General features: G+C 53.6%; 2 protein-coding genes and 1 long non-coding RNA gene across 14 annotated transcripts; 1 reads left to right on the top strand and 2 right to left on the bottom strand.

The window, feature by feature from the left end:
- Positions 1 to 2,809: 2,809 nt before the first annotated feature.
- LOC311424524 (protein KASH5-like) lies at positions 2,810 to 8,584 on the bottom strand. Of its 5 annotated transcripts, XM_084499801.1 has the most exons (13): positions 7,207 to 7,300; positions 6,983 to 7,057; positions 6,588 to 6,768; positions 6,135 to 6,172; positions 5,708 to 5,774; positions 5,471 to 5,638; positions 5,256 to 5,373; positions 4,947 to 4,997; positions 4,748 to 4,828; positions 4,244 to 4,308; positions 3,560 to 3,670; positions 3,333 to 3,448; positions 2,810 to 2,995 (listed from the first exon to the last, which is right to left on the bottom strand). In XM_084499801.1, the coding sequence occupies exons 1-12, from the start codon at positions 7,229 to 7,231 to the stop codon at positions 3,343 to 3,345; spliced, it is 1,086 nt and encodes a 361-aa protein (XP_084355927.1). In that variant the 5' UTR covers positions 7,232 to 7,300; the 3' UTR covers positions 2,810 to 2,995; positions 3,333 to 3,342. The 5 variants fall into 5 exon arrangements, 4 of the variants coding, with proteins under 4 accessions (XP_084355927.1, XP_084355929.1, XP_084355928.1 ...); XM_084499803.1 differs by lacking the exons at positions 2,810 to 2,995; positions 3,333 to 3,448; positions 5,471 to 5,638; positions 7,207 to 7,300 and adding an exon at positions 7,696 to 8,584 and having other exon boundaries at positions 3,566 to 4,828; XR_014686122.1 differs by lacking the exons at positions 2,810 to 2,995; positions 3,333 to 3,448; positions 5,471 to 5,638 and having other exon boundaries at positions 3,587 to 3,670; positions 4,244 to 4,828; positions 6,983 to 7,272.
- Positions 7,353 to 17,482, bottom strand: LOC311424519 (protein KASH5-like). 8 transcript variants are annotated; one of them, XR_014686113.1, is made up of 13 exons: positions 16,113 to 17,482; positions 15,889 to 15,963; positions 15,494 to 15,674; positions 15,041 to 15,078; positions 14,614 to 14,680; positions 14,377 to 14,544; positions 14,162 to 14,279; positions 13,853 to 13,903; positions 13,654 to 13,734; positions 13,146 to 13,214; positions 12,466 to 12,576; positions 12,239 to 12,354; positions 11,716 to 11,901 (listed from the first exon to the last, which is right to left on the bottom strand). XR_014686113.1 is itself a non-coding variant. In XM_084499778.1 (12 exons), exons 1-12 carry the CDS (start codon positions 16,135 to 16,137, stop codon positions 7,778 to 7,780), a joined length of 1,053 nt encoding a protein of 350 aa, XP_084355904.1. In that variant the 5' UTR covers positions 16,138 to 17,482; the 3' UTR covers positions 7,353 to 7,777. The 8 variants fall into 8 exon arrangements, 7 of the variants coding, with proteins under 7 accessions (XP_084355904.1, XP_084355909.1, XP_084355905.1 ...); XM_084499778.1 differs by lacking the exons at positions 11,716 to 11,901; positions 13,146 to 13,214 and adding an exon at positions 7,353 to 7,799; XM_084499783.1 differs by lacking the exons at positions 13,146 to 13,214; positions 14,377 to 14,544 and having other exon boundaries at positions 16,060 to 17,482.
- A 1,540-nt stretch (positions 17,483 to 19,022) lies between these two features.
- Positions 19,023 to 23,139, top strand: LOC311424540. The gene is made up of 2 exons (XR_014686131.1): positions 19,023 to 20,124; positions 20,649 to 23,139. It is a non-coding gene; the product is annotated as an uncharacterized lncRNA (long non-coding RNA).
- Positions 23,140 to 24,823: the final 1,684 nt, after the last annotated feature.

Here is a 24,823-nt window from a genome sequence, read left to right as displayed (position 1 = left end):
GGGTGGGAAGGACTGTACGAGCTGATAACATGGTGGTGAGGGTATGCTTGTATCTCCACAGGACAAGGACCACAATGGGTACCAGCCCGTGGCGTGCGGCCTTGGTTAGGATCACCACCCTCCTCCACCTCTGCAATTTTGGTGCTGCATGGGTCTCAATCCATATATACATATCACCACTCTGAGCAGGGTGAGATGAGGTTAGAGCACGTAACAAGGGTTTCGGGTGTTTTCAGGTTAGGGTTTAGGGATTGGAGCTCACCTTTCAGGGTTAGGAACAGGCTTGCGGGGAGGGTTTACTGTTCTGCCTGTGATGTCTGGTCAGTGTTTTGAGGATGGGCTAGCTTTGTGGGTTAGGGTTTAATTTAGGGCTGGGGTGAGGGCTAGGTTTAAGGCCAGCATTTTCATGTGAGGGGTAAGGGCTAGGGATTAATGAGAACAAGTGGGTAAGAGTAAGGGTAAGAGACTGCAGGTTTGGGTTTGGGCTTCAAGGTAAGCTTTGAGGTGCTAGGGATTAGAACAGTGGGTTCCTGTTAGGCTGAGGGGTTGCATTTAGCATCAGATTAGAGCTTAAGGTTAGTGGTTATAAATAGGGAAATGGCCTAACACAAATGTTTTCATAGTCAGTGATGCAGCAGCAACAATATTACCTGAACGCCTTTTATATTTTAAAGTCTTTCCTCTCTGTTGGTCACTGTGGTGATTTTACTCAGGTGGGCAGCCGAGTTCCACCATGGCCGCTCTCTCACTCCACCTCCTCAAAGAGGAAAGGGGAGAAAATACGACAAAAACAGCTCAAGGTTTGACATAAGAATGACTTAATTAAAGGGAAAAGGGAGAGGAAAAGGAAAGGAAAAAAAAAAAAGCAAGGGCCACGCAGAAGCATAGAGAGAAAGAAAAGCGGTTTCTCTCTACTTCCCGTTAATGAGTGATGTTTGGCCACGTCTTGGGAAGCAGGGCCTCAATACGTGTAGCGGTTGTTTGGGAGGACAGACGCTTCCACCACAAGAACTCCCCATCTCCTTCCCCCTTCCCACCTTTTATTGCTGAGTGTGATATCATATGGCATGGAATATCCCTTTGGTCGGTTTAGGTCAGCTGCCCTGGTGATGTCCCCTCCCCATCACTTGCCCACCCCAGCCTGCTGGCTCTTGGGAGCTTGGAGGGAGTCCTGATGTACTGCTAGCATTGCACGGCAATAGACACAACACTGGTGTGATACCAGTGCTGTTCTAGCTACACGTGCAGAGCACAGCACTCTGTGGGCTGCTGCAGGGAGAGGTGACTCCATCCCAGTCAGACCAGCACAGTCACAGAAATGACCTTTAGTGGGATGTAAAAGGACACATGCTGTAGAAAGCCCCCGCACTAAGGGAAATGAGAGCCCACTGCTTAATGAGGTGGGTGAACCTCATGAAGTTCAACAAAGGCAAGGTCCTGCACCTAGGGGGGAATAACCCCAAGCACCAGTACAGGCTGGGGGCTGACCTGCTGAAGAACAGCCCTGCAAAGAAGGACCTGGGGGTCCTGGAGGACAGCAGGCTGACCATCAGTCAACAATGTGCCCTTGTGGCCAAGAGGGACAATGGTATCCTGGGGTGCGTTCAGAAGAGTGTTGCCAAAAGGTCAAGGAATGTGATCCTCCCCTCTGCTCAGCCCTGGGGAGGCATCACCTGGAGTCCTGTGTCCAGTTCTGGGCTCCCCAGTATAAGAGGAACATGGAACTCCTGGAGTGAGTCCAGTGGAGGGATACAAAGATGATTAAGGGCTTGGAGCATCTCTCATACAAAGAAAGGCTGAGAGAGCTGGGTCTGTTTAGCTTGGAGAAGACTGAGAGGGAATCTTATCAATGTGTACAAATATCTGAAGAGAGGGTGTCAAGAGGAAGGGGCTGCACTCTTTTTGGGGGTGCCACATTTCTTTACTGTAAGGATGACAGAGCACTGTAACAGGTTATCCAGAGAGGTTGTGGAGTCTCCTTCTTTGGAGATATTCAAAAACATGACAGGTTGTTGGTCAGGGTAGCAAATGTGCAGCTTATAAGTCTGGATGTGCACAAGAACAATCGAATCCCCACCTGCTCAATGTTCCTATCAAGGAACATTGGAAGAACCTGAAAGACCACCGGTAGAAGCAAATGAGAATACTTACTTTCAGGAATCCTGGAGTTCTGGGAAATAGTGTGGATAAGTTGTGGGTGCCTCTTTTTTTTTTTTTAATATAATGGATATGTAGGTTTACGTTATATACAGCCACTGCAGCCTGAACAGTTCAGCACACACACTAAGTGGAGCCATCCCCTGCACGTTCGGCGCTGCAATGAAAGAACGCCTGCTTTCTGACACTCCGATTTGCATCTCAGAGAGTTTCTTTGACTGACTTTTACAGTAACAGGTGGGCCTGCGCCCAGATGCGACACTGGCTGCACTGGGAATGGGGATAATGGGGTTCTGGGAGCACTGGCATCAGGACATAGGCACTAGAAGGGACACAATGGGGATTGCACGATGGGGACAAGGTAGTCCTGGAAGCACTGGGAATGGGGATAATGTGTGCACTGGGATGAAACTGGTGAGGACAGTGGGAGCACTGAGATCATGACAATAGGGAACTGGGATGGGGCTGAGAACACCCATAGGTGGCCCTGGAGTACACTGAGACATACTGGGACACAGTGGGCCCTGCTGCAACCCCAATGCTGCATGCCCCCCCCCCCCCCAAACACTTCGTGCACCCCTACCCCACTCAAACTCCCGCCCAAATGACCCCCCCCCATAAAGGCCCCCCATTCACTCTGTGTGACGCAGGGCAGTGCTAGGCACAGCTTTATTCCTCCTTTTTGTGGGGCAGCACATACAGAGCCTCCCCAAGAAGAGGGATACTGTGGGGGAGGGGGGCTTCATTGGGGGCATTCGCGTGCACCCCCATGCCCCATGGCACAGGGGTGAGTAGCTTCCATGGGGGCGGTCCAGTGCTATGCAGGGGGAGCTGCAACCTGGAAAAAGCAGAGGGGTGTTACCTGGGTGGCTGGCACTGCGGGATGGGGTGGCTGGGCTGGGGAAATGACCTGGTGCCTTGGCTCCCAGCCTGGCCCCTGCAGGTAAACTATAGGGCAGGGGGGCATTTATTGTGCCCCAAGCACTGTGCTCCGTCCCACAGCCCACCCACGCTTTGCCCTAGAGCCCCACACTCCACTCCGTAATTCTCCCCTCCATCCACTTTTCCGCCTAACCCCGCTCCACACTCACTCTACTCCACCTCCCCATGCGCTGCTGTACCCACTATGGGGCTTGGGCTTCCATGTGCCCCACAGCAGGGTCCGGTCACTTTACCTGGGTCTTCTCACAGTGGGGGGGATCTCAGGTAGCTCAGCTCCAGCCGTGGAGTGATGTGGGGCAGGAGGCAGAGCAGTGCCAGCAGCAGCACCAGTAGCAGGTGTGGGAGGAGCCTGCAGGGGCACTCAGTGGTCTGGGGGGAGATCTGGGGGGTGCAGTGCCCCTCCAAACCTCCCGGGCTTTTCCTGACCTGCAGTGTGGGGTGCTGTGGGACCCCCACTTACCACCATGTGCGCCGGCAGTTCTGGTTTACACACTGGGCTGGCTGTGGGGAACATGGTGATTGAGGGGGCGGTGATATGGCCGTTCCTCCTCTGCCCCCCGCTTGACATTTTCTGGGGGAAAAGATGTGATTCTGATGATTCCTACCTCCCTCCACGGCTCTGTGCTAAGCAGCTGTGCCTCGGGCTCTGGGGCTCGCCTGTGGGAGGAAGAGGCTGGGGGGCTGGAAACTGGGGCAGTGATTGGCATCGAGGGGGTGGCGGTGATGGGCACTGGGGGATGCGGGGAGGGCTGGAAAGTGGGGGTGGGGGGAAATGGGCAGTATGGGCAAGGGGTAGATGGGAATTCTGGGGGACCCAAAGCACCATGTGCCCTCACTCCAAGCCAGTGCAGGTTTGCAGGGGCCACACTTGTGTCCACGGTCTTTGCATGCCCACATTTTATTACAATTCTACCCATTTTTTTCCCTCCCATCTTCCTACTCCTTAAGATTCTGACCGCCCCGATTTCTAGCATGCAGCCCCAAAAAGCAGCTGGCGGCCGTCTGCCCTGACCTCCGCCTCACAAATAGGTATGGCGATTGAGGCTGAGCTAGAAGAAAGGATGAAAACGCAGATTTGGGAGTTTATAGGGGCATTTTCAGCCAGTGAGAGCCCTGTGTCCCCCCGAGTACCCACAGCACCTACGTGGCCAAAGCCTCCAGTGTCTGCCTCAGCAGTCTGTGGAGGCTGCTGATCTCCACTTGTAGCTCCTTGAGTTTGGGGGAAGAAAAAGACTTTGTTAAGCTTTCTCCCATTTCTCCTCTCCATTTTGCTGGATTTGGGGACTTTGTGGGGGCCATGCCCACACAGCGCCCTCGTAGTGCTGCAAAGCCTCCATCAGGTCCTGCATGCCACACATCATCTGCAGAACTGGGGGGAACAGCAACAAATTTGGGGTGCCGGTGGTGACTCCCATCCCTTTGGAGCCCTGGGGAGCCTTTTCACTTGAGGAGAGGGATCATGTTGCTCACCTTGGCGAAGGCCGATTGTAGCAGGACACCACAGCAACGCAGCAGGGCTGGAGGCTGTGGCCACATTGGCCTCCACAGATGGGCATAATGGGGGAGGGGCCGCCAGCCTCATGCGTTGTCCCCCCCCAGCTGAGGGAGCTGGTTTGTTAGCATGTGACAAGGCTCGGCTGCCTCTTACCTGCAGGATGGCATCCTTCTGTGCCTCTGGTGCCTGCAGATTCTCTTTTCTTCCCTTGGCCTCAGCGAGCAGCACTGAGTTCTGCTCCAGAGGAAAGTGGGTTGATACCCAGTGAGATTGGACTGAAGGCTGCTGGTGGTGCATTGGGGTGAGGGCACAGTGCTGCGGGGCACCCCTGGTTCTTTGTTCCCATCCTCACCGTCTGCTGAAGGCCGGTGACTTCCTCCAGAAGGCCATGCTGCTCCCTTTCCTGGAAGGGAAAAACTGTGCCATTAAGTTGCTGGGGGCAGCCCCATAATTTGCGGGGTTCAGCCCACTAGTTGGGGGGCATGCAACTGGAGGCTGCACACCACCAGGTCTGGCCCTGCTGAGGCCAACACAGCCTCACTGCCGAAGGCAGGGCAAAGGCCAGCGACCAGCAGCCAGGAGTCACCGCATCACCTTGGCATTGTTTTAAGAGGAAAAAAAGGGAAAATGAGCAACAGCAACAGAGTTGGGGGGCACTCACCAGACGCTGATTTTGTTCTATCAGGCCTCTCTTCTCCTCCTGGAGCTGTCTCACCTCATCCTCCAAGTCCTCCAGCTTTTGGCTGGATGCCCAGCCGTGCTCCAATGCCTGATGGGCCCTGCAAGAGACAGATGGCCGCTGGTAGTCACCCGGCAGCACTGCTGCAGAGACGCATCTGCAGCTTCCCACATGTCCCTGTCCCCTGTTCCCAGCACCTATGAGCGCCCCCTGAACGGTGGAGCTGCTCCGTCAGCTTTGCCACCTCCTCAGCCAGCTGGGCATTCAGCTCCTCAGCTGACTGCAGGGCACAGCGCAATGTGGCGTTCTGGCTGGCCAAGTGCTGGTTGGAGCGCTCCAGCTCCTCCTGGACACTCCTGGTGTCCCTGCAGTGAGATGAGGCTCATTAGCACCACTGAGGTGTGTTTTGAGAGCCCGATGATGCCAGTACCTACAAGGTCACGCTCTCTCTTTCGCCGCCATAGCCCTCAAGATCCAATGTGGCTGTGAGCACGCGAGGTCCTGGGAGAGTAGAGAGAGATGGGAATCTGCATCCATGGAGCCCCAGCAACAAAACCACAGTGCCACTGATGCTGTGAGCGTCTGTGAATCTGCCCCACCGCTCTGAATTGCTGCACCACACCTCCAATTGCTGCCTCATGTCTCATAGTTTCGCTACTCTCCACCCCACACTGTGGCATTCTGGCTGTACATGGGGTGGCTCAGTTGTTTGTGTGCGACTGCGTTTTCCACCAAAGCCCACACCCCGTGCACAGGAAAGAAGGAGGTGTTGCTCAGCTGGGGCTTTGAATTAGCAGTACTGCCAGCAGGCGCAGCATGGTTGGAATGGGCACTGATCTTTTTTCCGGTGCGGACACCTACCAGCTGTTACATCCAGCTCCTCAGCAGGCTGCGAGGCCCTGGAGAAAGAAAACCGTTGAAGCGTTGGTGGGAATCAGTGAGATGGGCACGTGGCACGGCGATGCTCTGCCACAATTCCCACCGGTGCTCTTGAACCAATTGGTGTCAGGGCATGGAGTCATAATTCCAGTATTTGGCTCCTGAAATGCCACTGTTGGGGCACAGAAATGCAATCCCATTATCTAGCTCCAGAAACGCCCAGTGTTGGGCTGCAGAGCCCGAATTCCCACGTTGCGACAGGTGTTGCAGGCGCAGAGCTGAAATGCCCACATTTAGCTTGAAATGCTAATGTGTCAAGGCACAGAGCCATAATTCCACTGTATGCTCCAGGCACACCCAGTGTCTGGGCGTGGAGCTGTAATGTCGCCATTTGAAGCACTGCCCCCGCTCGCCTCTTTTTCCCCAAGCGCTCACCTGTCCTGCTGACAGTGGGCGATCCACTCACGCATGACAGTGCGGAAGGTGGGCAGATCCAGGGCTACCCCTGCTGCCGTCAGCTCCAGCATCTGCCTGAGCTCCTGCAGCTGCTGCTCCTCGCCGCTACGCCCCGTCACGGCCTGCAGGTACTCCACGATGCGCCAGGCTGGCACCGCGCCTGCCATCAGAGGCAAAGCTCACCACATGCCCCGCATCTGTTGGGCAGCGCGCGCATCCACCGGGCTGCCTGTGCATCCACCCATTGGGCTCCAGCCCCCCGCGTATGTTCCCGTGACATCCCCCAGGTTCCGCGCGCCATTCAGAAGGTGGAAACAGGCACCACAGAGTGAGAAGGAGGCCACGGGGTGGAATCAGGGTCCCGGCGCTGCTACCTGTCTGCTCTGCGTCACAGGCAGCAAAGGCGCAGTCCAGCAGGGACTCCTCCAACCAGCCACCCTCGGCCTCGGCTGTGGGAGGGCAACAAGAGAGGTTACGGGGCCTGACGGGGTGCTGCCGGGCACGGCACGATGCCATGTGCACCTTTGAGGCCATGCTGGGGCCACCTCATTCTCTGGGGGGCCGCCTGACGCCCCTCTGGGCAGCAGGCAGTATGTACTTGCTGCGCCTTCTCTGCTCTCCATGCCCTCCCGGCACTGAGGGGACCCCAAGGCTTCTCCTCACAGCTGAGGGAACAGGCGCGAGCCCCGCCCACTTCCCGCCCTATCGGGGAAGGGGGCGTGGCTACTCTCAGCCCCCTCCCGCCACAGCCCAGCCAGGGCTTGGAGAAGGGCACCAGCAATGTGCTGAGCTTGCGAGGCCTCGGGCCTCTCTCTGGCCTGCTTGGGCTGAGCTTCTCCGCAGCACTGGGAGGCTTGGTTTCTCCTTTCTTTAATTGGAACAGCAGTCCCTCTACTGAGGAGGTGGCAAGCATCAACTGATAGAATGGACTGGGTTGGAAGGGACCTTCTAATTCCACCCCCCCTGCCACAGCCAGGGACACCTTCCACTACATCAGCTTGCTCAAAGCCCCATCCAACCTGGCTTTGAACACTTTCTGGGAAGGTGCATCCACAGTTTCTCTGGGCAACCTCTTCCTAGGACTCACCACCGTGATAAGAAAAGAATTTCTTCCTCATACGTCATCCTTTAAAATTCAAACCATTGCTCCTTGTTCTGTCATCACCCCTTCAAGCTGCTGAATGGTCCACCCTGACACACAGGAAGAAAGCAAAGTGGCTGGAGGCTGGCACAAACGCGAAAGTAACTCCTGACCAAAATCAACAGGAGAAGGAGACAGACTGGGACTGCTTCCCAGCCTCAAAGGCTTGGTTGTTCTGTACAGGAGAAACTCGTTACGGTTTGTGTGTTTAGGCAATGGGAGGGGATCGTGGGGCAAGCTCCTGGCTAGACAGAGGGTCTAAGTCCAGCTGCTGGGGGGGGATCCATATTGTAGGTGTGTCTGTGTAGGTGTATGTTTTCCTGGAAAATACCCTAATATACAAAGAGCCAAACATTCATTCACTGTGATCCCGGTTTTTGCTTGCTTTGTAGTATCACTGAGTGTTTCAGAGATGGTTCTTACAGTAATTCCTACCTGGGTTGGAAATTCCACTAAACAAATAACCTCCTTTAGTGCCTGTAGTGTACTGACACTCCTCACAATGTTACCTTATGAGAGTCACCACCATCACGGTGAGTCATCTGCACCCAACCATGAACAGGTGACAAAATGGAGCTTCAGTGCAGGGGGACCTTGGGAATCTCCAGCCTTCAGCCAAAAGAAACCTCCTGAAGTTGGCAAGGAGCAGTGGCCAGTGCTGCATGTGGGGCAGAATACCATCAGGGCAGGGCTGGACCTGAGCAGCTGAGGGGGGACCCCGGGGAGAAGGGCCTGTGTGCTACGAGGACACCATAGGAGCCAGTGGGACATGCTGACAGGGAGCAAGGCCAGTTCCTTATGGGGCTGCATTAGGGGCAGCAGGGTCCCCCTCGACTCAGTGGCCCTGCATATGTCAGCCACTCTACAATGGTGTTTGTTCACACTTGGGGTATCATGCACAAGACAGGCATCCCACAGTCACTCCCAGGACAAGCCATAGTAGAACAAGTCCACTGCACAATAAAGAACCTGCTAGCAAAACAGAAACGGGGAGACTCAAGAGACACCACAGAATAGGTTAGCTAAAGTAATCTATGTTATGAATCATTTAACACTACCTTTTCAACATGAAGAGATACCACCCATTATTAATCATTTTAAGACAATGGAATCGGGACTAACATCAGTTAAAACAGGAAAAGTGATGGTGATGATGCGAAACTTGGATACCGGGGGGTGGGAAGGACTGTACGAGCTGATAACATGGTGGTGAGGGTATGCTTGTATCTCCACAGGACAAGGACCACAATGGGTACCAGCCCGTGGCGTGCGGCCTTGGTTAGGATCACCACCCTCCTCCACCTCTGCAATTTTGGTGCTGCATGGGTCTCAATCCATATATACATATCACCACTCTGAGCAGGGTGAGATGAGGTTAGAGCACGTAACAAGGGTTTCGGGTGTTTTCAGGTTAGGGTTTAGGGATTGGAGCTCACCTTTCAGGGTTAGGAACAGGCTTGCGGGGAGGGTTTACTGTTCTGCCTGTGATGTCTGGTCAGTGTTTTGAGGATGGGCTAGCTTTGTGGGTTAGGGTTTAATTTAGGGCTGGGGTGAGGGCTAGGTTTAAGGCCAGCATTTTCATGTGAGGGGTAAGGGCTAGGGATTAATGAGAACAAGTGGGTAAGAGTAAGGGTAAGAGACTGCAGGTTTGGGTTTGGGCTTCAAGGTAAGCTTTGAGGTGCTAGGGATTAGAACAGTGGGTTCCTGTTAGGCTGAGGGGTTGCATTTAGCATCAGATTAGAGCTTAAGGTTAGTGGTTATAAATAGGGAAATGGCCTAACACAAATGTTTTCATAGTCAGTGATGCAGCAGCAACAATATTACCTGAACGCCTTTTATATTTTAAAGTCTTTCCTCTCTGTTGGTCACTGTGGTGATTTTACTCAGGTGGGCAGCCGAGTTCCACCATGGCCGCTCTCTCACTCCACCTCCTCAAAGAGGAAAGGGGAGAAAATACGACAAAAACAGCTCAAGGTTTGACATAAGAATGACTTAATTAAAGGGAAAAGGGAGAGGAAAAGGAAAGGAAAAAAAAAAAAGCAAGGGCCACGCAGAAGCATAGAGAGAAAGAAAAGCGGTTTCTCTCTACTTCCCGTTAATGAGTGATGTTTGGCCACGTCTTGGGAAGCAGGGCCTCAATACGTGTAGCGGTTGTTTGGGAGGACAGACGCTTCCACCACAAGAACTCCCCATCTCCTTCCCCCTTCCCACCTTTTATTGCTGAGTGTGATATCATATGGCATGGAATATCCCTTTGGTCGGTTTAGGTCAGCTGCCCTGGTGATGTCCCCTCCCCATCACTTGCCCACCCCAGCCTGCTGGCTCTTGGGAGCTTGGAGGGAGTCCTGATGTACTGCTAGCATTGCACGGCAATAGACACAACACTGGTGTGATACCAGTGCTGTTCTAGCTACACGTGCAGAGCACAGCACTCTGTGGGCTGCTGCAGGGAGAGGTGACTCCATCCCAGTCAGACCAGCACAGTCACAGAAATGACCTTTAGTGGGATGTAAAAGGACACATGCTGTAGAAAGCCCCCGCACTAAGGGAAATGAGAGCCCACTGCTTAATGAGGTGGGTGAACCTCATGAAGTTCAACAAAGGCAAGGTCCTGCACCTAGGGGGGAATAACCCCAAGCACCAGTACAGGCTGGGGGCTGACCTGCTGAAGAACAGCCCTGCAAAGAAGGACCTGGGGGTCCTGGAGGACAGCAGGCTGACCATCAGTCAACAATGTGCCCTTGTGGCCAAGAGGGACAATGGTATCCTGGGGTGCGTTCAGAAGAGTGTTGCCAAAAGGTCAAGGAATGTGATCCTCCCCTCTGCTCAGCCCTGGGGAGGCATCACCTGGAGTCCTGTGTCCAGTTCTGGGCTCCCCAGTATAAGAGGAACATGGAACTCCTGGAGTGAGTCCAGTGGAGGGATACAAAGATGATTAAGGGCTTGGAGCATCTCTCATACAAAGAAAGGCTGAGAGAGCTGGGTCTGTTTAGCTTGGAGAAGACTGAGAGGGAATCTTATCAATGTGTACAAATATCTGAAGAGAGGGTGTCAAGAGGAAGGGGCTGCACTCTTTTTGGGGGTGCCACATTTCTTTACTGTAAGGATGACAGAGCACTGTAACAGGTTATCCAGAGAGGTTGTGGAGTCTCCTTCTTTGGAGATATTCAAAAACATGACAGGTTGTTGGTCAGGGTAGCAAATGTGCAGCTTATAAGTCTGGATGTGCACAAGAACAATCGAATCCCCACCTGCTCAATGTTCCTATCAAGGAACATTGGAAGAACCTGAAAGACCACCGGTAGAAGCAAATGAGAATACTTACTTTCAGGAATCCTGGAGTTCTGGGAAATAGTGTGGATAAGTTGTGGGTGCCTCTTTTTTTTTTTTTAATATAATGGATATGTAGGTTTACGTTATATACAGCCACTGCAGCCTGAACAGTTCAGCACACACACTAAGTGGAGCCATCCCCTGCACGTTCGGCGCTGCAATGAAAGAACGCCTGCTTTCTGACACTCCGATTTGCATCTCAGAGAGTTTCTTTGACTGACTTTTACAGTAACAGGTGGGCCTGCGCCCAGATGCGACACTGGCCGCACTGGGAATGGGGATAATGGGGTTCTGGGAGCACTGGCATCAGGACATAGGCACTAGAAGGGACACAATGGGGATTGCACGATGGGGACAAGGTAGTCCTGGAAGCACTGGGAATGGGGATAATGTGTGCACTGGGATGAAACTGGTGAGGACAGTGGGAGCACTGAGATCATGACAATAGGGAACTGGGATGGGGCTGAGAACACCCATAGGTGGCCCTGGAGTACACTGAGACATACTGGGACACAGTGGGCCCTGCTGCAACCCCAATGCTGCATGCCCTTCGTGCACCCCTACCCCACTCAAACTCCCGCCCAAATGACCCCCCCCCATAAAGGCCCCCCATTCACTCTGTGTGACGCAGGGCAGTGCTAGGCACAGCTTTATTCCTCCTTTTTGTGGGGCAGCACATACAGAGCCTCCCCAAGAAGAGGGATACTGTGGGGGAGGGGGACTTCATTGGGGGCATTCGCGTGCACCCCCATGCCCCATGGCACAGGGGTGAGTAGCTTCCATGGGGGCGGTCCAGTGCTATGCAGGGGGAGCTGCGACCTGGAAAAAGCAGAGGGGTGTTACCTGGGTGGCTGGCACTGCGGGATGGGGTGGCTGGGCTGGGGAAATGACCTGGTGCCTTGGCTCCCAGCCTGGCCCCTGCAGGTAAACTATAGGGCAGGGGGGCATTTATTGTGCCCCAAGCACTGTGCTCCGTCCCACAGCCCACCCACGCTTTGCCCTAGAGCCCCACACTCCACTCCGTAATTCTCCCCTCCATCCACTTTTCCGCCTAACCCCGCTCCACACTCACTCTACTCCACCTCCCCATGCGCTGCTGTACCCACTATGGGGCTTGGGCTTCCATGTGCCCCACAGCAGGGTCCGGTCACTTTACCTGGGTCTTCTCACAGTGGGGGGGATCTCAGGTAGCTCAGCTCCAGCCGTGGAGTGATGTGGGGCAGGAGGCAGAGCAGTGCCAGCAGCAGCACCAGTAGCAGGTGTGGGAGGAGCCTGCAGGGGCACTCAGTGGTCTGGGGGGAGATCTGGGGGGTGCAGTGCCCCTCCAAACCTCCCGGGCTTTTCCTGACCTGCAGTGTGGGGTGCTGTGGGACCCCCACTTACCACCATGTGCGCCGGCAGTTCTGGTTTACACACTGGGCTGGCTGTGGGGAACATGGTGATTGAGGGGGCGGTGATATGGCCGTTCCTCCTCTGCCCCCCGCTTGACATTTTCTGGGGGAAAAGATGTGATTCTGATGATTCCTACCTCCCTCCACGGCTCTGTGCTAAGCAGCTGTGCCTCGGGCTCTGGGGCTCGCCTGTGGGAGGAAGAGGCTGGGGGGCTGGAAACTGGGGCAGTGATTGGCATCGAGGGGGTGGCGGTGATGGGCACTGGGGGATGCGGGGAGGGCTGGAAAGTGGGGGTGGGGGGAAATGGGCAGTATGGGCAAGGGGTAGATGGGAATTCTGGGGGACCCAAAGCACCATGTGCCCTCACTCCAAGCCAGTGCAGGTTTGCAGGGGCCACACTTGTGTCCACGGTCTTTGCATGCCCACATTTTATTACAATTCTACCCATTTTTTTCCCTCCCATCTTCCTACTCCTTAAGATTCTGACCGCCCCGATTTCTAGCATGCAGCCCCAAAAAGCAGCTGGCGGCCGTCTGCCCTGACCTCCGCCTCACAAATAGGTATGGCGATTGAGGCTGAGCTAGAAGAAAGGATGAAAACGCAGATTTGGGAGTTTATAGGGGCATTTTCAGCCAGTGAGAGCCCTGTGTCCCCCCGAGTACCCACAGCACCTATGTGGCCAAAGCCTCCAGTGTCTGCCTCAGCAGTCTGTGGAGGCTGCTGATCTCCACTTGTAGCTCCTTGAGTTTGGGGGAAGAAAAAGACTTTGTTAAGCTTTCTCCCATTTCTCCTCTCCATTTTGCTGGATTTGGGGACTTTGTGGGGGCCATGCCCACACAGCGCCCTCGTAGTGCTGCAAAGCCTCCATCAGGTCCTGCATGCCACACATCATCTGCAGAACTGGGGGGAACAGCAACAAATTTGGGGTGCCGGTGGTGACTCCCATCCCTTTGGAGCCCTGGGGAGCCTTTTCACTTGAGGAGAGGGATCATGTTGCTCACCTTGGCGAAGGCCGATTGTAGCAGGACACCACAGCAACGCAGCAGGGCTGGAGGCTGTGGCCACATTGGCCTCCACAGATGGGCATAATGGGGGAGGGGCCGCCAGCCTCATGCGTTGTCCCCCCCCAGCTGAGGGAGCTGGTTTGTTAGCATGTGACAAGGCTCGGCTGCCTCTTACCTGCAGGATGGCATCCTTCTGTGCCTCTGGTGCCTGCAGATTCTCTTTTCTTCCCTTGGCCTCAGCGAGCAGCACTGAGTTCTGCTCCAGAGGAAAGTGGGTTGATACCCAGTGAGATTGGACTGAAGGCTGCTGGTGGTGCATTGGGGTGAGGGCACAGTGCTGCGGGGCACCCCTGGTTCTTTGTTCCCATCCTCACCGTCTGCTGAAGGCCGGTGACTTCCTCCAGAAGGCCATGCTGCTCCCTTTCCTGGAAGGGAAAAACTGTGCCATTAAGTTGCTGGGGGCAGCCCCATAATTTGCGGGGTTCAGCCCACTAGTTGGGGGGCATGCAACTGGAGGCTGCACACCACCAGGTCTGGCCCTGCTGAGGCCAACACAGCCTCACTGCCGAAGGCAGGGCAAAGGCCAGCGACCAGCAGCCAGGAGTCACCGCATCACCTTGGCATTGTTTTAAGAGGAAAAAAAGGGAAAATGAGCAACAGCAACAGAGTTGGGGGGCACTCACCAGACGCTGATTTTGTTCTATCAGGCCTCTCTTCTCCTCCTGGAGCTGTCTCACCTCATCCTCCAAGTCCTCCAGCTTTTGGCTGGATGCCCAGCCGTGCTCCAATGCCTGATGGGCCCTGCAAGAGACAGATGGCCGCTGGTAGTCACCCGGCAGCACTGCTGCAGAGACGCATCTGCAGCTTCCCACATGTCCCTGTCCCCTGTTCCCAGCACCTATGAGCGCCCCCTGAACGGTGGAGCTGCTCCGTCAGCTTTGCCACCTCCTCAGCCAGCTGGGCATTCAGCTCCTCAGCTGACTCCAGGGCACAGCGCAATGTGGCGTTCTGGCTGGCCAAGTGCTGGTTGGAGCACTCCAGCTCCTCCTGGACACTCCTGGTGTCCCTGCAGTGAGATGAGGCTCATTAGCACCACTGAGGTGTGTTTTGAGAGCCCGATGATGCCAGTACCTACAAGGTCACGCTCTCTCTTTCGCCGCCATAGCCCTCAAGATCCAATGTGGCTGTGAGCACGCGAGGTCCTGGGAGAGTAGAGAGAGATGGGAATCTGCATCCATGGAGCCCCAGCAACAAAACCACAGTGCCACTGATGCTGTGAGCGTCTGTGAATCTGCCCCACCGCTCTGAATTGCTGCACCACACCTCCAATTGCTGCCTCATGTCTCATAGTTTCGCTACTCTCCACCCCACACTGTGGCATTCTGGCTGTACATGGGGTGGCTCAGTTGTTTGTGTGCGACTGCGTTTTCCACCAAAGCCCACACCCCGTGCACAGGAAAGAAGGAGGTGTTGCTCAGCTGGGGCTTTGAATTAGCAGTACTGCCAGCAGGCGCAGCATGGTTGGAATGGGCACTGATCTTTTTTCCGGTGCGGACACCTACCAGCTGTTACATCCAGCTCCTCAGCAGGCTGCGAGGCCCTGGAGAAAGAAAACCGTTGAAGCGTTGGTGGGAATCAGTGAGATGGGCACGTGGCACGGCGATGCTCTGCCACAATTCCCACCGGTGCTCTTGAACCAATTGGTGTCAGGGCATGGAGTCATAATTCCAGTATTTGGCTCCTGAAATGCCACTGTTGGGGCACAGAAATGCAATCCCATTATCTAGCTCCAGAAACGCCCAGTGTTGGGCTGCAGAGCCCGAATTCCCACGTTGCGACAGGTGTTGCAGGCGCAGAGCTGAAATGCCCACATTTAGCTTGAAATGCTAATGTGTCAAGGCACAGAGCCATAATTCCACTGTATGCTCCAGGCACACCCAGTGTCTGGGCGTGGAGCTGTAATGTCGCCATTTGAAGCACTGCCCCCGCTCGCCTCTTTTTCCCCAAGCGCTCACCTGTCCTGCTGACAGTGGGCGATCCACTCACGCATGACAGTGCGGAAGGTGGGCAGATCCAGGGCTACCCCTGCTGCCGTCAGCTCCAGCATCTGCCTGAGCTCCTGCAGCTGCTGCTCCTCGCCGCTACGCCCCGTCACGGCCTGCAGGTACTCCACGATGCGCCAGGCTGGCACCGCGCCTGCCATCAGAGGCAAAGCTCACCACATGCCCCGCATCTGTTGGGCAGCGCGCGCATCCACCGGGCTGCCTGTGCATCCACCCATTGGGCTCCAGCCCCCCGCGTATGTTCCCGTGACATCCCCCAGGTTCCGCGCGCCATTCAGAAGGTGGAAACAGGCACCACAGAGTGAGAAGGAGGCCACGGGGTGGAATCAGGGTCCCGGCGCTGCTACCTGTCTGCTCTGCGTCACAGGCAGCAAAGGCGCAGTCCAGCAGGGACTCCTCCAACCAGCCACCCTCGGCCTCGGCTGTGGGAGGGCAACAAGAGAGGTTACGGGGCCTGACGGGGTGCTGCCGGGCACGGCACGATGCCATGTGCACCTTTGAGGCCATGCTGGGGCCACCTCATTCTCTGGGGGGCCGCCTGACGCCCCTCTGGGCAGCAGGCAGTATGTACTTGCTGCGCCTTCTCTGCTCTCCATGCCCTCCCGGCACTGAGGGGACCCCAAGGCTTCTCCTCACAGCTGAGGGAACAGGCGCGAGCCCCGCCCACTTCCCGCCCTATCGGGGAAGGGGGCGTGGCTACTCTCAGCCCCCTCCCGCCACAGCCCAGCCAGGGCTTGGAGAAGGGCACCAGCAATGTGCTGAGCTTGCGAGGCCTCGGGCCTCTCTCTGGCCTGCTTGGGCTGAGCTTCTCCGCAGCACTGGGAGGCTTGGTTTCTCCTTTCTTTAATTGGAACAGCAGTCCCTCTACTGAGGAGGTGGCAAGCATCAACTGATAGAATGGACTGGGTTGGAAGGGACCTTCTAATTCCACCCCCCCTGCCACAGCCAGGGACACCTTCCACTACATCAGCTTGCTCAAAGCCCCATCCAACCTGGCTTTGAACACTTTCTGGGAAGGTGCATCCACAGTTTCTCTGGGCAACCTCTTCCTAGGACTCACCACCGTGATAAGAAAAGAATTTCTTCCTCATACGTCATCCTTTAAAATTCAAACCATTGCTCCTTGTTCTGTCATCACCCCTTCAAGCTGCTGAATGGTCCACCCTGACACACAGGAAGAAAGCAAAGTGGCTGGAGGCTGGCACAAACGCGAAAGTAACTCCTGACCAAAATCAACAGGAGAAGGAGACAGACTGGGACTGCTTCCCAGCCTCAAAGGCTTGGTTGTTCTGTACAGGAGAAACTCGTTACGGTTTGTGTGTTTAGGCAATGGGAGGGGATCGTGGGGCAAGCTCCTGGCTAGACAGAGGGTCTAAGTCCAGCTGCTGGGGGGGGGATCCATATTGTAGGTGTGTCTGTGTAGGTGTATGTTTTCCTGGAAAATACCCTAATATACAAAGAGCCAAACATTCATTCACTGTGATCCCGGTTTTTGCTTGCTTTGTAGTATCACTGAGTGTTTCAGAGATGGTTCTTACAGTAATTCCTACCTGGGTTGGAAATTCCACTAAACAAATAACCTCCTTTAGTGCCTGTAGTGTACTGACACTCCTCACAATGTTACCTTATGAGAGTCACCACCATCACGGTGAGTCATCTGCACCCAACCATGAACAGGTGACAAAATGGAGCTTCAGTGCAGGGGGACCTTGGGAATCTCCAGCCTTCAGCCAAAAGAAACCTCCTGAAGTTGGCAAGGAGCAGTGGCCAGTGCTGCATGTGGGGCAGAATACCATCAGGGCAGGGCTGGACCTGAGCAGCTGAGGGGGGACCCCGGGGAGAAGGGCCTGTGTGCTACGAGGACACCATAGGAGCCAGTGGGACATGCTGACAGGGAGCAAGGCCAGTTCCTTATGGGGCTGCATTAGGGGCAGCAGGGTCCCCCTCGACTCAGTGGCCCTGCATATGTCAGCCACTCTACAATGGTGTTTGTTCACACTTGGGGTATCATGCACAAGACAGGCATCCCACAGTCACTCCCAGGACAAGCCATAGTAGAACAAGTCCACTGCACAATAAAGAACCTGCTAGCAAAACAGAAACGGGGAGACTCAAGAGACACCACAGAATAGGTTAGCTAAAGTAATCTATGTTATGAATCATTTAACACTACCTTTTCAACATGAAGAGATACCACCCATTATTAATCATTTTAAGACAATGGAATCGGGACTAACATCAGTTAAAACAGGAAAAGTGATGGTGATGATGCGAAACTTGGATACCGGGGGGTGGGAAGGACTGTACGAGCTGATAACATGGTGGTGAGGGTATGCTTGTATCTCCACAGGACAAGGACCACAATGGGTACCAGCCCGTGGCGTGCGGCCTTGGTTAGGATCACCACCCTCCTCCACCTCTGCAATTTTGGTGCTGCATGGGTCTCAATCCATATATACATATCACCACTCTGAGCAGGGTGAGATGAGGTTAGAGCACGTAACAAGGGTTTCGGGTGTTTTCAGGTTAGGGTTTAGGGATTGGAGCTCACCTTTCAGGGTTAGGAACAGGCTTGCGGGGAGGGTTTACTGTTCTGCCTGTGATGTCTGGTCAGTGTTTTGAGGATGGGCTAGCTTTGTGGGTTAGGGTTTAATTTAGGGCTGGGGTGAGGGCTAGGTTTAAGGCCAGCATTTTCATGTGAGGGGTAAGGGCTAGGGATTAATGAGAACAAGTGGGTAAGAGTAAGGGTAAGAGACTGCAGGTTTGGGTTTGGGCTTCAAGGTAAGCTTTGAGGTGCTAGGGATTAGAACAGTGGGTTCCTGTTAGGCTGAGGGGTTGCATTTAGCATCAGATTAGAGCTTAAGGTTAGTGGTTATAAATAGGGAAATGGCCTAACACAAATGTTTTCATAGTCAGTGATGCAGCAGCAACAATATTACCTGAATGCCTTTTATATTTTAAAGTCTTTCCTCTCTGTTGGTCACTGTGGTGATTTTACTCAGGTGGGCAGCCGAGTTCCACCATGGCCGCTCTCTCACTCCACCTCCTCAAAGAGGAAAGGGGAGAAAATACGACAAAAACAGCTCAAGGTTTGACATAAGAATGACTTAATTAAAGGGAAAAGGGAGAGGAAAAGGAAAGGAAAAAAAAAAAAGCAAGGGCCACGCAGAAGCATAGAGAGAAAGAAAAGCGGTTTCTCTCTACTTCCCGTTAATGAGTGATGTTTGGCCACGTCTTGGGAAGCAGGGCCTCAATACGTGTAGCGGTTGTTTGGGAGGACAGACGCTTCCACCACAAGAACTCCCCATCTCCTTCCCCCTTCCCACCTTTTATTGCTGAGTGTGATATCATATGGCATGGAATATCCCTTTGGTCGGTTTAGGTCAGCTGCCCTGGTGATGTCCCCTCCCCATCACTTGCCCACCCCAGCCTGCTGGCTCTTGGGAGCTTGGAGGGAGTCCTGATGTACTGCTAGCATTGCAGTCAGTGGGACATGCTGACAGGGAGCAAGGCCAGTTCCTTATGGGGCTGCATTAGGGGCAGCAGGGTCCCCCTCGACTCAGTGCTACTGTGGCTATCTCTGGAGCAGTGTGGCCCAGGACTCAGTTCCAGGTTTTAGAGAAGTGCAGAAAAACTGGAGAGTGTGGAGGGGAGGTCTGCCAAAGTGGGCTTCAGGGCTTGAAGCACATGAGATGGAGAGGTTTAGAGACCTGGCCTCCTTTGGCCCTGTGGCATGGAGGCTCCAAGCAGCAGACAAGTATGCAGAGACTGCTTGAGAAGTGCTTTCAGACATATAGGTGCTTTTCCTCCTACTAGTAAAGAGCATGAGAAAGAATGAATATCACAAAATGCAGCTGGGGGCATTGAGACTGAGGTGGAGAAAGGTTTATTGAAGGACAGAGGTCACCCAGAGCCCCCGGCTTTGTGTTTCATGGATTACTGAGGGCAGATCACAGAATCACAGAATCACAGAATTTCCTAGGTTGGAAGAGACCTCAAGGTCATCGAGTCCAACCTCCAACCTAACGCTAACAGCCCTCCACTAAACCATATGCCTAAGCTCTACATCTAAACGTCTTTTGAAGACTTCCAGGGATGGTGACTCCACCACTTCCCTGGGCAGCCTGTTCCAGTGTAATGGAGAGACATTAGTCAAGGCTGGAATATGGGTGACCCATTCGGTGATAAACTAGAGCAGATTGATATGGCAGTGCACTAATGGTAACCAGGCTAGAGTAAGAGGAAGTGGGAACCAATAGGAAGTTTCTAGGCTCGGACGGGCCTATAGAGAGCTACGCCTGATCAAAAGGAATGCACCAATCAGAAGTCTGTAACTATGCCTGCTAGCCACATGCAGCAGGTGTAGCTGGCTCAGAAGCTATATAATGTCTTGCATTGGAAAAATAAAGGGTCTCCAGTTCTCAACTATCTTGGAGCCCATGTCATCATTCCCTTCAAACAGTAACCCCAATGTGATAAGGGGAAGAGCAATGCTGCATGAGTGTCTGAAGGGAACCCAGCCGAACGAATCAAGCTCACAGCCAGACTGCAGCTTCAACCCCGGGACATCGCCTGAAGGACAGGTGAGCGGCTGGGCATTAACAGTGGGAGCAAATCTTTCAGCAGCAGAAGAGGCTATAGTAAAATTATTAACACAACTATTAATAAAAAGGGGTGTAAAATATGACCCATGTAAGATAAAGCTACTATTGAAGTTTTTGCAAAATCAAGGGGTTCCCTCGATGGCCTCAGCTGTATTTGATGTAAAGACTTGGGAACAAGTGGGGGAGAAAGTGTGGGAGGCAGCATCAAGTGGGGATACAACTGCCGCTGAAGGTATGACCACGTGGTGCCTGGTAATGGAGACTTTAAGGGCATGGCAGGTGGAAAAGAAGGTATAGAACGCCGCTGCCCAGACGATCCTGACAGTAGCTCCATGATCAGAGTCTGATAAGCTACCAGAGCAGGACAATTTAATAGTTTTTGGGGATGATCAAAAGGAGAGTTGCGGAACCACACTGCTAAGCCCTATTCTGTGAACCCCCTCGGCTCCCACGTTGCTCCCCTTAACAACACCTCCTTGGGAGCTCGACTTTTTGATCCACAGGAACGACGGGAGCAGGTGCACCGGGAAGCATTAAGAGATGGGGACCCAATAAGTACGGTTTGCCTGCTACAAGTGCGTGCCAATGAGTATAGCGCCTTTCAATGGAATCTAATTAAAGAATTAAGAAAGATTGTGACTACGTACGGGTTGCACGCACCATTTACTCAGTTGTTGTTAGAGAATGTCATGACTGGTCAATTGTTGGTGCCTTACGACTGTCGCCAGATTGCTGCAATGATTCTAACCCCAACGCAGAAGTTGCTATGGGAACAAAAATGGAGAGAGGACTGAGAAACGGCTGCCTTACAAAATCTGGAGAGACTGTCTGGCGACACTCTTATGGGAGCCAGGATCCCACAACTCATGGGGACTGAGCCGTTGCTGGACCTGAGATTGCACGCTAGGCTCAATGATGCCATCCTGTGGCAGTCTGCGTCTCTGGCTCTCCAGGCAATGTTGAAATTACCTGAAGTAGGAAAACCTGAACCCTCATTTATGAGTATTAGACAACAAATAAGCGAACCGTACATGCAATTTATTGATAGATTGTGGGATGCTGTAGATAAACAGATCGACAATTGTGAGGCAAAAGAGGCATTGATGCTAAAATTAGCTGTAGAAAACGGGAACACGGATTGTGAAAAGATACTCCAAGCATTACCAGTTAATACTACGTTAGTGCAGATGATAGAAGCATGTAACCGAGTTGTATCAGTGGAGTACCACACTGCCGCCTTAGCTGGAGCCTTTGCGGCAGCGCTCCAAATCGGAAGAAAATGTTGTTTTCGCTGCCAAGCTACAGGACATATTGCTGTCGAATGTCCCCAGCGGGGCATGGGGGGAGGCTGTGGTAACTCTGCTTCCCCCTCTGCTTGTCCCCGGTGTGGAAAAGAGTGGCACTGGGCTAGCCAGTGCTGTTCAAAATATAACACAGAAGGTTGACCCCTGCATCCACGGCAGGGAAATGGGAGGTGGAGTGTGGGGTGAGGCCGCGCAACTACACAAGTGCCCCGGTCCTCGACTGTGGTTGGGCTGTCCTCACAGGACCTGCCTCATGTAATGATGACAGCCGGACCACAACCACAGCAAAGCACTGCTCCAATGGCCCCCTGAAATACATCATCATGGACTCCCTCACTGCCAAAACCTGAGAAAGCGCCTGCTTGGATGTCTCCACAGTAGAGGACTGCACCCTTTGGAATACTTGGGTTTGCAAAATAATGCTGAACGTTAAGGAACCAATAGGTAAAGGATATAGCGCGCTCCTGTTGGGATGGTCAAGTACCACCTTAACAGGACTTTTTGTACTGCCTGGAGTTATTGATGCTGATTATGAAGGGATTATACAAGCCATGGCATGGACTCCCTCACTACTGGTACTCATGCCAAAGCGTACCAGAATTGCCAGGTTGATATTATTTAAAGCAACAGTTCCCCAAGCAGAACAGTGCAAGCAACATGACGGGGGCTTTGTGTCAACAGGACGCCCGTCAGTCTTCTGGGAACGACCATTGCCACCAAAAGACCTATATTGACCCTGACACTACATCACCCAACCGCCAACCATCCGAATGCCCCAGTCATGGTGTTAATGGACACAGGGGCGGATGTAACAGTAATAGCCCTAAAGGACTGGCCCAGCGGATGGCCGTTGCATTCAACTGCAAAACACCTTATGGGGGTAGGTGGAGTTGCCAATACTTACCAGAGTAAATATATGCTTACCATTAAGACTCACAAAGGTTCGGCATACCACGTTCGGCCATATGCTGCCCCAATACCTGCAGCATTGATAATCAAACCTTAGCACCATTGTTTGAACTTTTGAAGGGGGACACAGACATTAATGCACCCCAAAAGATGACTAATGTGGCCAGAATGGCTTTAAGCAAAGTTGAGGAAAAAATTTCAGCCCGACAATGACAACAACGTGCAGAAGACTTACACATTCAACTTTGTGTATGCAACCAGGACCCGCAACCCTTAGCGATCATCGCACGATGGGATTCTGCCGCAGCAAATCCAGTATTGTTACTAGAACGGGTGTTCTTACCACATCAACCTACTAAGACATTCACGACCTGCACTGAAATGTTTGCAGCCTTAATTAAGAAGGGCAGAGAACTTATCGTAGAGATAGCCGGAGAGGAACCAAAAAGCACTGTTATTCCAATAGTTAAGGACTACCTTGGCTGGTGCCTCCAGAATAGCATTGAGCTACAAGCAGCCCTTTTGGGCTTTGATGGTCAACTAGATATACACCTCCCATCTCATAAAATGTTCACCTTTTATAATAATGTGCAACTTGGGGTTAAACCCTTATATAGATGGCACCCTGTCCAAGGATAAACTGTATTCATTGATGGGTCAGGGCAAACAGGAAAAGCTGTATTTACACGGGAACAAGGAGGCCAATGGCACCATATAATAGTGGAGCATTCAAGGCTCCCCCCAAATAGTGGAATTACATGCAATAATAACGGCATTTAAACAATGGCATCAGGTGCAAGTGAATATTGTGTCAGATTCACAATATGTGGTGGCAGTGGTACAACGAATTGAACGATCTTGCTGAGGCAATCAGCTTCGGGGCAGACGCATTCTGCAGTGCAGCAGGGGATTGGACAGGCAGGGCTGTCTTTTCTGGCATCGAGCCCACGTGAGGGAACCGCCAGGACCTGGCAGCCCTCACAAGGGAGGCTGACGAGGCATAGCTAAAGCCAGCAGCGCCCCTTCCCTGGCTGTTCAAAAGCTGCCCCTAGGGAGTGCGAGTGACCAGGAGCGCGGCAACCAGGATGGGCAAACAGGACGTGGTGCATCAGCAGGGAGTGGCGCAGCAGTTCGCGCAGGCAGGGCAAGCAGGCAGGGCAGAGCGTTTCCCCCCTGTCCATACAAGCAACTCCTCTAACGGTGGTCTACTGCTAGCTCAGCTGCAATGGTCTCCACCAGGCATAGTTCTCTCTCTAGGAAGTCTGTACACACCCAGAGTGACTACCCGCTCAAAACTGCGGCAGTTCAGGTCTCCGGATGCAGGGAGTGCCTGAGCCTGTTGCTACCACCTGCGGGGGGCAGAGAGACTGTGTGCGTGAGGTGCGAGCAGGTGGATGACCTGGTCTGCCTGGTGGCAGAGCTCAAGGAGGAGGTGGAGAGGTTGAGGGATATCAGGGAGTGTGAGCAGGAGATAAACTTGTGGAGCAACTCCTTGCAGGGCCTGAAGGACAGGTACTGGAGTGAGACACCACAAATGGGAGTGGAGCCCTTGCTCTGTTGCTGTCGGGCAGAGGGAGGGGACCTAGGAGTTGAGGAGGAATGGAAACAGGTCCCTGCTCGACATCGCAGGTGATGCCCCCCCCCCCCCCACCGGCCCCACCTTCCCAGGTGCCCTTACAGAACAGGTTTGAGGCCCTGGAGCTTGAGAGACCGGTAGGTGAGGAAGAGTTAGTACCCAGGAGGATGCCTAGGGTGAGGAAGTCGACTCCACACCTCAGGACTGCCTCCACCAAGACAGAAAGAAGGGTGATTGTTGTGGGCGACTCCCTTCTCAGGGGAACAGAGGGCCCTATTAGTTGAACTGACCCTATCTATAGGGAAGTCTGCTGCCTCCCTGGGGCCAGGGTCAGGGACATTGCCAAGAAGCTTCCCAACCTGTTTCGCCCTCTGACTATTATCCTCTTTTGATAGTCCAGGCTGGCAGTGATGGCATTGAAGAGAGAAGCCTGAAGACTATCAAACGGGACTTTAGGGGGCTGGGACGGTTAGTGGATGGAGTGGGAGTACAGGTGGTGTTTTCGTTTATCCCTATGGTGGCAGGGAGGAGTACAGAGAGGACACAGAAAGCCCACCCGATAAACACATGGCTCAGAGGCTAGTGCCAACTCAATTTTTTTTAATTTTTTTTTTACCATGGGGCACTTTACTTGGCACCTGGTCTGATGGCCACAGACGGGTCCCTATCTCTAAGGGGAAAACGGATCCTAGGCCAGGAGCTGGCAGGGCTCATTGGGAGGCTGGTCCAGTGGGCTGAGGTCTTACTCTATGGAGTTCAACAAGGCCAAGTGCCGGGTCCTGAACCTAGGGTGCAATAACCCCAAGCAGAGCTACAGGCTGGGAGATGAGTGGTTAGAAAGCCGCCTGGCGGAGAAGGACCTGGGAGTATTGATTGATAATCGGCTAAA

Source organism: Aythya ferina (assembly GCF_964211825.1).
Source record: "Aythya ferina genome assembly, chromosome: 28".
NCBI classification, from domain to species: Eukaryota; Metazoa; Chordata; class Aves; order Anseriformes; family Anatidae; genus Aythya; species Aythya ferina.
Note: the sequence above shows the minus strand (reverse complement) of the source record. Positions and strands in the feature narration are given on the sequence as shown.

Excerpts from the sequence above, each read along its gene's own strand:
- LOC311424524 (XM_084499801.1), bottom strand. The coding sequence starts at position 7,231 with ATGGAGAGCAGAGAAGGCGCAGCAA. Across the intron at positions 7,058-7,206 it reads GAGCAGAGAAGGCGCAGCAA|CCGAGGCCGAGGGTGGCTGG; the intron begins GTACATACTGCC and ends GCCCTCCCACAG. Across the intron at positions 4,998-5,255 it reads TAGAACAAAATCAGCGTCTG|GAAAGGGAGCAGCATGGCCT; the intron begins GTGAGTGCCCCC and ends TTTCCCTTCCAG.
- LOC311424519 (XM_084499777.1), bottom strand. The coding sequence starts at position 16,048 with ATGGCCTCAAAGGTGCACATGGCATCGTGCCGTGCCCGGCAGCACCCC. Across the intron at positions 14,280-14,613 it reads GAAAGAGAGAGCGTGACCTT|GGCCCATCAGGCATTGGAGC; the intron begins GTAGGTACTGGC and ends TGTCTCTTGCAG. Across the intron at positions 13,904-14,161 it reads TAGAACAAAATCAGCGTCTG|GAAAGGGAGCAGCATGGCCT; the intron begins GTGAGTGCCCCC and ends TTTCCCTTCCAG.